Below are 11,211 nucleotides of genomic sequence, written 5' to 3'. Positions count from 1 at the left end.
AAGATAAAAGTTACATACAGTATGTATATCCTGTATGCTCCTTTCAATAATTAGTGAAGGAAGTTCTTTTTGGACAATTCCAATTATTTTTCCTAGATCTTTTTTCTCCTCCTAACTGGGATATCTCTATGCCTTTACTTCTTGAAAGTTTAATATTCCTCAGCTTCCTTGATATTAGATTATCAGATTTCCCACATCAAAAGTATCTTTTGCTACCACCTGCAGTCCTGACCACAAGTGAGGAAAATATTGCAAAGCTCCTTTTTCTTTTCTTTCTATACCTTTATTAACTTACAGAAATCATGGATATAACTGCCACCTCACAGCCAAGACTCCCAAGTCTGTCCTGAAAACTACCTCATGTTTTAGTCTACTGTTTCTACAGAATTCTCTTTTTATGTCTCATTCACACTGGAAGAGCAATATTATTAACCCAAAACCACTATTATGCCACAAGCCAGATTAGCTTCCTATGTGCATTTTGAAATTACGACTATCAATTTTTCCGAGTCTTCGTAATATTCCAAAGCCTTAGAAATCATGGAATGATTTTTATATCAAATTGCTCAATTCTAATGATAAACAGACCTGCAGACTGGTCTGAATTTCAGTATTTGACTATCAAAGAACGACTTTCCTGATAATCTTCAGCTCTTTAAATGTGCACGTCTAACAAGCTTAATACCATATTATTTGAGATAAAATTGCTCTCGAGATAGTAAAAAACAAACAAACAAAAAACCCACCACTAACACACTGAAGAATTTCAGGAGTTCTCTGCCAACGAGGAGTTCTGAATTATGTAGGACGACTAGGCTGTAGCGGAGCATTCTATCTTCTCACTCAGAATCAACTGTCATCCCTTAAAGCGCTGTTAACTCTGGAAACTATTCTGTAACCTAGTAGAACAAGCGCAAACTGGTGATGACTACAAGTCCCATGATGCAGAGCAGAAGCCCGGGCCAATGTTGGCCGCAGTGCCTCCCGGGAATTGTAGTCTTCTCATCACCTGTTGGGGAAACTAGGGACCGTAGTCTCCATTTCTCAAAAGTTAACTTATAAAAATAAAGCTGTGGAAAAGAAGGTAAAAGTCTTACCACAAAACTAGTTTCAACCTAGGTGCCAAAGACCCCTAGCCCCACAACTCCCGCCTGCGCCTCTGGGGGCCGGCGCACTTTGGCGTGACGTCACTTCCTGGAGCGGCGGCCCCGCCCAGCCCCGCCCTTCACCTAGCCGGGATCCTGCGCCCTGTGGCTCGGGCGGAGGCGGCCAGAGGCAGGGAGCAGCTGTTTTCTGGAAGGGGGGTCACGTGAGGCCTCTCGGTGTGGTGGGTGGAGACGGAAAGCTGCGGTTAAGGAGGGTCGGATTTAACCGTCCCAGGGAAGCGCGACCGAGCTGGATCGCGGAGCGGACTAAGGTAGGGACCGGGCAGCGGGCGCTGTCCTGGGCGCTCGTGCAGTGACACCTGCGCCCCCGCGGTTGGCTGGCGGCGGGCCGGCTCCTCAGGAGGGTGGGCGTACGCCGCAGGAGCTCCAGGCCAACAGGCCACCGCCAACTCCACCCGGCGTCTGGGAGGTGCTGGCTGCGCACCGGGCGGCGGAGGCGGGACCGTCTTGGGGCCCCAAGGAGGTCCGGGAGCTGTGAGTCTTGCCATCCACCGAGCCGAAGACCCTTGGCCTGATCAGACACCGACCAGACACTCCTGGGGTCGAGCTAAGCCCGGGCTTCTGCACTTTGCTCTCGCCACCGACTTCTCTCGCCCACCGTGTTGCTCAGGCTCGGGACACTTTACCTGCCCTTGGTTTTCCAGAGTAGCACGAGATGTTCGTCCTCAGAGCATGTGGATGCCAAGGCAAAAGTGGAGACACTCTTAATGAGCCCAGTACGTTTTTCTAATGTTTGGGTAGCGCTCATGTCTTTACAAGGTAAATGGCTGTATTTGTCTGAGCGCCCCCCACGCCAGCCCTGCGGCCTCAGGTATTCTTTCGAATGGCTGGAGGCGGGGCGACCTTACAGGCGGTGAGGAGGTTGAGATTTCAGACTTTTATTTACTTCTTTTTGGGGAGGCCATCTGGCGGAACCGAGGAGCGGTGAATCAGCAGCTCAAGTTTCCTGAATCTTTGATGATGGGGAAGGTAGCCCAGAGCCACGTGCTGGGTTAAAAATTTTATTTCAGCATCTGTCAGAGTCTGAGCGGCTTGTTTCCTACCTTTCTCACCAGTAGGGTTGCGTAGATGTAATTGGATAGGCAGACCTCTTGTTATGTGCCATTTCCCTGGTCTGTAGTTATCTCCATTTCTTAGTTTATTAGTTAACAACTTAGTGGTAAAGCTTTTTTCTTCGTATCATTACGAAATTATTCTGAGGCAAGATAAACTCGTCCTTTTGACAACAGAGCTTACCGAGTATGAGTTTTGAAGATTTGTTACATACCTGCACTTTATGGCGTAGCAGGATTAGTGATGATCTAGAAACTGAAGAATATTTTAAACTTTTGTTCATTTAATCTTTTTGGACATAAGTTTAATGTTCTTTGGGGTTTATCTGATTAATGTAATTTGACTAAGTTTTTTTTAAAATCCATTTGATCCTGGGTTTAATAAATCGTTGCTTTAAGAACTGTTATTATTTATCGTACAAGGTGTCTAAGCTTCTGGCTCACTATCATTACTCAGGGTAATTGTTCAGTTTCACTAATTAAATCAGAAGGAAATATGAATAATTCTTCTCCCTTTCTTTCCTTCCCTTTACCCTTCCCTCCCTGTACTGTATTTAGTAGTGTCAGGATCGTAAGCAGAGAATAAATTTTCTGGACGGTCTTTATCACTTTTCCTCTTTGCAACTCATATAGATGAGATCAGGTTACAATGGTCGTTATAGAAATCCATCACGAAGAAATAAAGTGGGTAAAAAAGGATCAAGGTCAAGAAAAAGGGTGCGAATACTTCTGCTCTCCTTATCTTAAAAACGGGAGTTCTTAGAGATGACATTTTGGGATTAAAGGAAGAGGTTTGGGGCATGTTTTCATTCCAAATAAAGTAATAGAGTGTCACGAAATTAAAAAGAAATGGATATGAGCATTTTGGGTTTTTTTGGATAATGCTCCCGATTAAAGACTAATCTTTCTATATGTTCTTCTCATTTTTAGGTAGTGAATTCCTAAGAAGAAAATAATGGATTGCATATTACTAGTTCTCTAATTGTTTGAACTCAGAAGTGTGCAGGTTTGTTGCAAAAGCCAAAAGAAGATGGCAACTCCTTATGTCCCAGTTCCTATGCCAATAGGGAACTCTGCTTCCAGTTTTGCAACCAACAGAAACCAAAGAAGTTCTTCTTTTGGGAGTATCTCAACAAGCTCAAACTCTTCCAAAGGCCAGTTAGAAGACTCAAATATGGGTAATTTTAAACAGACAAGTGTACCAGATCAAATGGAAAGCACTTCATCTGTCTGTAGCAGTCCCCTCATTAGGACTAAATTTACAGGTGCAGATTCTTCCATTGAGTATTCTGCTAGACCAAGAGAAAGTGAAGAACAAAATCCTGAAACAGCGAATTTGGAAGATAGACCTTCTACACCTATTATCCTGGGTTATGAGGTGATGGAAGAAAGAGCTAAATTTACTGTGAGTATTGACTTCTGCGTTACATCAGTAGAAGATGAAAAATTGATTAACCTGTGTTCTAAACTTGTGTTAAGTGATGTTAGCCTATACTTGTAATTTCTTGAACATAAAATTCAAATGGTTTATACCCCTTAAGTTGTCATGCCGTAGTGAACTTTTGCTTTACTTGAACGAATTTTCACAAACCAGTCACAGCTGTGAAACTAGCACACAAATCAAGAACAGACCATTACAACAGCCCAAAAGCCTCCCCCCATGCTCTCTGTCAGTCAATACCCACTCTCCTATTAGCCTAGATTAATTTTGCCTATTTTTGTACTTTATGTAAGTGGAATTATGGAGTATGTACTCTTGGGTGTGGTCTCTTCAGCATTATGTTTGTAAGATTCATCCTTGGTTTTGCATGTAATTGTAGGCAGCTCATTTTTATTACTGATGCTATTCCTTTATGTGAATATACTAGAGTTTATCCATTCTACTGTTAAGGAGCATTTAGATAATCTCCAGTTTGGGACTCTTACAAATACTACTGCTGTGAACCTTTTAGTACTTGTCACTCAGTAAACACATGAACTCATTTCTTTTTGATAGCTCCCTAGGAGTAAAATTGTTGGATCATCTGGCCAGCTTTAGAAGATGCTGATGAACAATGTACCAGAGTGGTTGTACTAAGTTATACTCCTTTAAGTAGTGTATGAGAGTTCCAGTTACTCCACATCTTCCCCACATGTGGTATTTTTCTGTCTTTTTCATTTTAGCTATTCTAGTGGGTAGAATGATACCATATTGTGGTTTTAATTTGCATTTAAGACTTTTTTTTGGGCCATTTGGATATTCTTTTCTGAAGTGTCTGTTTGAGACCTTTGTTCATTTTTCTTTTAGAAAGGCTTTTCCACTTTGATTTGTAGTTTTCTATGCATTTTGGGCATAAGTCCTTTTTCAGAACGTGTATTGTGACTATCATCTCTCACTCTGTGGTTTGCCTTTGTTAATGGTGCATTTGATAATCAAGAGTTCTTAGTTTTAATATAGTCCAGTATATTAAATTTCTTTTATGCTTAGCACTTTTTAAAATCTGCCTCAGGCTTCCCTGGTGGCTCAGTGATTAGGAAAACGCCTGCCAATGCTGGGGACACGGGTTCGAGCCCTGGTCCGGGAAGATCCCACATGCCGCAGAACAACTAAACCCGTGCGCCACAACTACCGAGCCTGTGAGCCACAACTACTGAAGCCCGTGTACCTAGAGCCTGTGCTCCGCAAAAAGAGAAGCCACCGCAATGAGAAGCTCGCACACCGCAACGAAGAGTAGCCCCCACTCACCACAACTAGGGAAAGCCCACACACAGCAGCGAAGACCCAACACAGCCCAAAATAAATAAATAAAATAAATAAATTTATTAAAAATAAATAAAATAAAATCTGCCTCCTCTTAGGTTAAAAATATGTTGTCCTATGTTTTCTTCTAAAAACTTTATTGTTGAACCTTTCACAGTTAGTTCTGTAAACCATCTGGAATTGCTTTTTTGTCCGTAGTGTGAGGTCAGGGTCAAGACACATTTTTTTTCTCCCTAAAGTCAAATTTTTACTGAAAAGACAACTCTTTCTCCTCTGCATTTACTCTGTTGCCTACGTCATAAGTCAAGTGACCATAAATGTATGGGTCTGATTCTGTGTTCCATTTTTCCCTGCTTTACCAATTCCACACTGTCTTGATTACTAAAGCCTGATGATAGTCTTGACATCTGGTAACTTAATTACTCTAGCTTTGTTGTTCCTCTTCAGGATTGTCTTGGCCCTTTGCGTTGGGATTGTATTGAATCTATCTAGGGAGAACTGACATATTTACAGTACTAAGTCTTTGAATCTATGAACCTAAGCCATTTATTTAAGTCTTTAACATTCTTTTAATAATATTTTGTAGTTTTCAGGGCAGACGTCTTACATCTTTTGGTAAGATTTATTTCTGGGTATGGATGTCGTTTGAGGTTCTTGACATAATGTTTTCTATTTGTTCTTTGCTAGTTTATATATTTTGGTCTCATATGTTATTATATATTTATGCATCCAGTGACCTTGCTAAATTAAATTCATTTATAAACTTATTCTTTCAAACTGTTAGTTTTTTCTCTTGGATTTTCTTGAAGTAATGATTTCCTATTTATTTCAACATTTCATGCTGTAAATTTATGATAGTATGGAAGGACCGTCAAAAAACAAGTACTGAAATAATTTATGAAGAGGCAGTCTTTAGAGTTCAAATATTGTAAGACTGATGATATGATGGGAAATCTGCATGGATCTGACTTTTTTGCGAGTGATTTTTTGGAAATTATAGTAAATTGGTGGCTCGTTTCCTTACATTGACCTACCTTCCATACGAAGGAAGGAGCATTCATTGAGGTGACATGTGTGAAAAGTTCATAGGCAAATTGAAGGCAGTGATATATAAATATAAACTCTTTCAAGACAATACAGAGGAAGAAATAAGTGGCAAATATGAAATTAGTCATAGTCGTTAATTTGACAGTTTTGGAGTACCTGTTATGTGCCAGGCCCTCTTCCAGGTAATGTTGGGACAGCAACTCGACTGAGTGAATGAAAGATAGATAAGTATTTTTTTTTTTTAATGCTAGTATGTCACATGGTGATAAGTGCTATAGGGAGGAATAAAAGAGGGGAAGGAAATGGAGAGTTTCTTGAAACTGGAGTTGCAATTTAAATAGCGTTGTCAGTCATGGCCTCACAGAAAAGATGTTAGTACTAAAATGTTAGCGTGGGAATATCTGTTAGCGTGGGAATATCGTGGGAATATCCAGACAGGTGGCATAACTGCCAAGACCCTTGTGGCTGACAGGAGAATAAGCATGGGAAGAGATGTACGAACTGAGGTAACAAGTAAAGGCAGGCGAGTGTGACACCCAGATCAAGTAGAGTACCTAGCCTTTATAAGGCCTTTAGATTTTACTCTGCATGAGATGGGAATCTTGAAAATGTTTTAAAAGGAAAAGTCAGATGATCTGACTTAATTTTTTTAAAGGCTCGCATGAGCCTTTAAAATTGACTGCTGAATTGAGATTAGATTTTTGTGGGGGAAGATTAGAGGCAGGAGGCGGTTAGGTTCCTGCAGTAATCCGTGGGAGACATGATGGTGGCATGGACCAGGTGGTGGAAGAGGTCCTAAGAAGTGATCAGATTCTGGATATATTTTGAAGGTAGAGCCTTGGGACGTGGTAGATGGAGAAATCAAAGGTGATCCCGAAGTTTTTGGTCCAAACAATGTGAAGAATAGAGTTGCCATTTAACTAGATGGCAAATTTTGAGGGGAAGATCAGGATTTGTTTTGGGAAGTTCTAGGTTTGAGATGTTTGTTAGACATCAAAATGGAGATGTCAGGTATGTGTATGTGCATGTGAGTGTGTACACACATATATGTATTTTATATCTCTATATATATATTCGGTATTGTGTTTAGGGTAGAAGTCTAAGCTGGAGTTACAAGCTTGGGAGTCTCAGGTTTGTAAAATAATTTTACCTTGGTATATTTCTTTAAATTGATCTCTTAACTGAAGAAAATATTAGGACAAACTGGCAAGATCTTATATAGAGAGTGTCAAGCCTTTGAAAAGTGATTAAAAACAAAAAGTGACTAGGAGGGGTGGTGAGTCGGATCGGGAAAGAGTCATGAGGTGGACTTCTTTGGTAATGTTTTGTTTCTTGCTCTTGGTACTAGTTACGTGGTGTGTGTACTCTGTGAAAATTCATTAAGTTATATACTTAAGATTTTGGCACCTTTCTGTATGTATCTTATGATTAGTGTATGCATCTACATTTGTTGTTGTTTACTTAAAACAGGGAGTACATAACAAGATAGACAGTACAAAGTAGTATATACTAAGTTTCAAATAAAGAGTAGAGACAATAACTGCTATTAGAACATAGAGGAGGCAATGATCAATACTGTCCATAAAGTTTTCATTGAAAGCACTACTTAAACAAGTAGAAAAGTAGGAGAGCTTTCTAGAAAAGATAAAATGAAAACCTCTTTGTTTTTCCTAGAGAAACAGGAGTGTTTAGGGACCACTGCAAAGAGTGGCTTAGTTAGAAAAGGGTTCATTTTTTAAAACAGGAAAATAAAGTTGGTATGTATTATGTATAGATAAACCTAATTATCATATGAAGTTGACTTGTATCATGCATCAGTTATTCATAGTCAAAAGTTTTGAAGTCAATTTAAATTAGTAACTCCTAAAAAGAATGTTTTCTTTGTATCCCCTTCGTGACTATTTTACATCAGGGCTGTCTGGAGACTTTACAGGGTATCCAAATAATTTTCTTCCTCACCTTTAAATGTAATAAAGATAAATTACTTATGTTTTACTTCAAAACAAAGGGATTCATCCTTACCCTTGCTGACTGCCTTCAAAGCTGAAAAAGAAGTCTGTAAGGGAGAAAAGTCAAATGGTAAGGATGATCTACAGTCCCTAAATAATGAATTGTCTCTAGATCATCCAATAGGATTATGATATGAGTCATATTTGTAATTTAATACTTCCTAGTAGCCATGTTAAGAAAAAGTAAAAAGAAACTGGTGAAATTATATTTAATAATGTATTTTGTTTAACCGAATATACTTAAAATATAATTTCAACATGTAACCAGTATATAATCATTTGAATGACATATTTTTACATCTTTTTTCATACTAAGTCTTTGAAATCTGGTCTGTATTACACTCACAGTACATGTCAATTTGGACTAGTCACATTTTGAGTGTTCTATAGCCACATGTGGTTAGAGTGGAGCTCTAGAGCTACAATTGAAAGTTACTGCACAGCAGACTTTAAGAAAAAAAGTTACTCTTTTTAAGAGAGTTTCACTCATTCGATAGATAGTTACTGAGTACTTTTCATATGTCATGTATATAGTTTAGCTCAAAACACTGTACCGAAAACTACCAGATGTTTCTCTGAGATTCTGTTATAAGTAGTACTTCCAAAATTATACTTATGAAAAATAGGATCTAGCTTTTTCTTATATGCTTTTTAAAATATTGACTTGCTTCAACCAAGTTTTTCTATTCAATAGCCTAGATAATTGTACATAATTATATAAATGTAAACTTTAATATGGGTATTTTTTACCTTGTATTTCAGCTTTGAAGATTAAAACATCATCTAATTTATTTGAAAACTTTGCTTGGCAGTTACTGAATTTAAAAATTAAGTTGACTGTATAAGACAAGATTTTTCAGTTTTTTCAAGCATGATTGATTCTTTTATTCATTTTAGAATATATTAGCATAAAATATATTTTGAAGGCTGATAAGGTTATTTATTATTAGTGTTCAGCAAAAAAGCATTTTGCCTCAAATATGTCAGTTATGTTTCTTAAGAAAAAATCTTGCTTTTGGTACCTACATTAGATTATTTGAACATTTGATGGTCTTTATTTCTGATATTTTTTACATATTGTTATGATCTGGGTTGTCAAATAAAAGTTTTTAAATTATTTGGTTTGAATTTTTAAATATTTTTACATAAATATATTTTAAAACTCTCTGTTTCTCACTCTATCTGCATAGGTATATAAAATACTAGTAAAGAAGAGTCCAGAAGAAAGCTGGGTAGTTTTTAGAAGATACACTGACTTCTCTAGGCTTAATGATAAAGTAAGTACTTTAATAAATCTAAAACTGACTTTTCAGTTTTCAATTATTATCTGTTCCTGGAGTTCTGTTATATTTGTGTTTTTTTTTCCTTGTTAATTATTTGAGCGAAGTCAAGTCTTTGCTATTTCCAAACAAAATTGACTGTTTCATTTAACTGTAATAGTTCAAAGTCCCATCCCTACGCATAACTTCCTTTTATTGGAAACAAAAAATTATTTTTAATATTAAAAATGTGAAAACCTTAAAATTGGCAACAGAGATATAAGTGATTATTTATATAATCTTGTGAGTTTGAAAAGATGTATATGTATAATAAGACCCCCTAAATCATATGACTACAAAAGAACAAGAAAGAAAAATTTAGCACATTGTGTTAGGTTTCTATTGCTGTATAACAAATTATCACAAACTGTGGCTTAAAACTTACCTGTTCATTATCTAGAGATTTGGAGTGCTCAGCTGGGTTTGCTGCTTAAGATCAAACAAGGTCAAAATCAAGCTGTTGGCTTGACTGGCCTCTTACCTGGAGGGTCTGGAAAAGGATCAGCTTCCAGTGTCATTCTGGTTGTTGGCAGAGTTTGGTTTCTCGTGGTTGTGAGACCAAGGTCCCTGTTTCCTTGCTAGTTGTCAGCCAAAAGTTGTTCTTGGCTCATAAAGACTGTTCTTCAGCCCTTGCACATGGCCCTTCCATCTTCAAAGTCAGGAAGAGATGGTCAAGTCCTTCTTGTGCTTTGAATATCTCTGACTTTGTCTTCTGTCACCAGCCAGGAAGAAACTTTTACCCTTATAGAACTCATGTGATAAGGTTAGGCGCACCTAGATAATTTTCCTATCTTAAGGTCAACTGAATAGTAACCTTAATTGCATCTACAGAATCTTTTCCTGTGTAAAAACAAAACACAGAGGCAACACCAAGGGCAAAGGTCATAGGGCCATCTAGAATTCTGCCCACTGCACGTGTGAAATAGACAAAGACGATAATAATAAACCTCAGTATATTAAGTACCCTTAAAAATAAGTAACAAAAAAAAAATAGAAAATTCAGCAAATGATATGAATGGGGTAATCCACAGAAGAAATATAAATGACCAATAAATTACTATCACAAGTACTCCAAGAAAAGAAAATTAAACAATTTTTCACCTGTCAAGTTGACAGGCTTTAAATGGTATTATCCATTGTTGGAAACATGAGTCTTCCTAGAGGACACCCTAAAGCTGAGCATAATTTTGACACAATCACATTTCTGGGATTTATCCTATATAATAAATTATGGATATGAGCAAGATTTAGCCCTAAGGATACTTATCATGATGCTTTATGTATTGTTGTTTTCTTTGTTCATGTTTTATTTTGTTTTTAATAGTTAAAAAATTAGAACCAACCTAAATTTCCAACACTAGGGAATTCATTGAGTTAATTGCAGTAAGAGTTCAGTAGAAAAACAGCAGCTGAGGCGTTCACAGAGCTGGAGAGAAATCAGGTGGGGCAGGTGGGGGTAATTGGTATTTAAGAAACCAAGAGAAAGAGCATTTTTCCAAAAGAAGCAAGTGATTTATGATACTTCTGAGAGGCCAAGTAAGCTGAACTTGGATCATAAATTATTCCCTAATTTTGACATATGTTTAGTAGAGGAAACTTTACTGGTCCTATTCTTTCCCATCTGCCACCTCCCCCCACCTTCTTCCTGGACACTCAGAACTTCTCAAGTTGGTATATTCTTAAACTGTTTGGTGGTGGGAAACTCCATTTATGTTACTTTGCAACTGCCCAGATGCCAAAAAGTTTCTACCATTTCTGAAAACCTCAGTTTGAATGAAAAGATAAAATATAAAATGCTAAACTATTTTAGCCTTAATTAAGGTATTGTTAAGATGACTTTTTGCAACATGTCAAAATACTTAAAAGTATTATTTCTAA

The 11,211-nt window shown here is 37.7% G+C and overlaps 1 protein-coding gene across 1 annotated transcript in view; it reads left to right on the top strand.

Annotated features, from left to right (window-relative positions):
• The first annotated feature begins 1,725 nt into the window (after positions 1 to 1,725).
• Positions 1,726 to 11,211, top strand: part of SNX16 (sorting nexin 16) — a 34,488-nt gene continuing 25,002 nt past the window's right edge. Inside the window, exons 1-3 of the mRNA XM_082858392.1 lie at positions 1,726 to 1,925; positions 3,149 to 3,623; positions 9,205 to 9,291. Coding sequence (XP_082714518.1) covers positions 3,249 to 3,623; positions 9,205 to 9,291 — 462 coding nt within the window. The 5' untranslated portion in view covers positions 1,726 to 1,925; positions 3,149 to 3,248. The remainder of the gene's footprint in view (positions 1,926 to 3,148; positions 3,624 to 9,204; positions 9,292 to 11,211) is intronic.

The sequence above is a fragment of the Leucopleurus acutus genome, assembly GCF_964270905.1.
Source record: "Leucopleurus acutus genome assembly, chromosome: 17".
NCBI classification, from domain to species: domain Eukaryota; kingdom Metazoa; phylum Chordata; class Mammalia; order Artiodactyla; family Delphinidae; genus Leucopleurus; species Leucopleurus acutus.
This window is presented reverse-complemented; position numbering and strand designations above follow the sequence as displayed.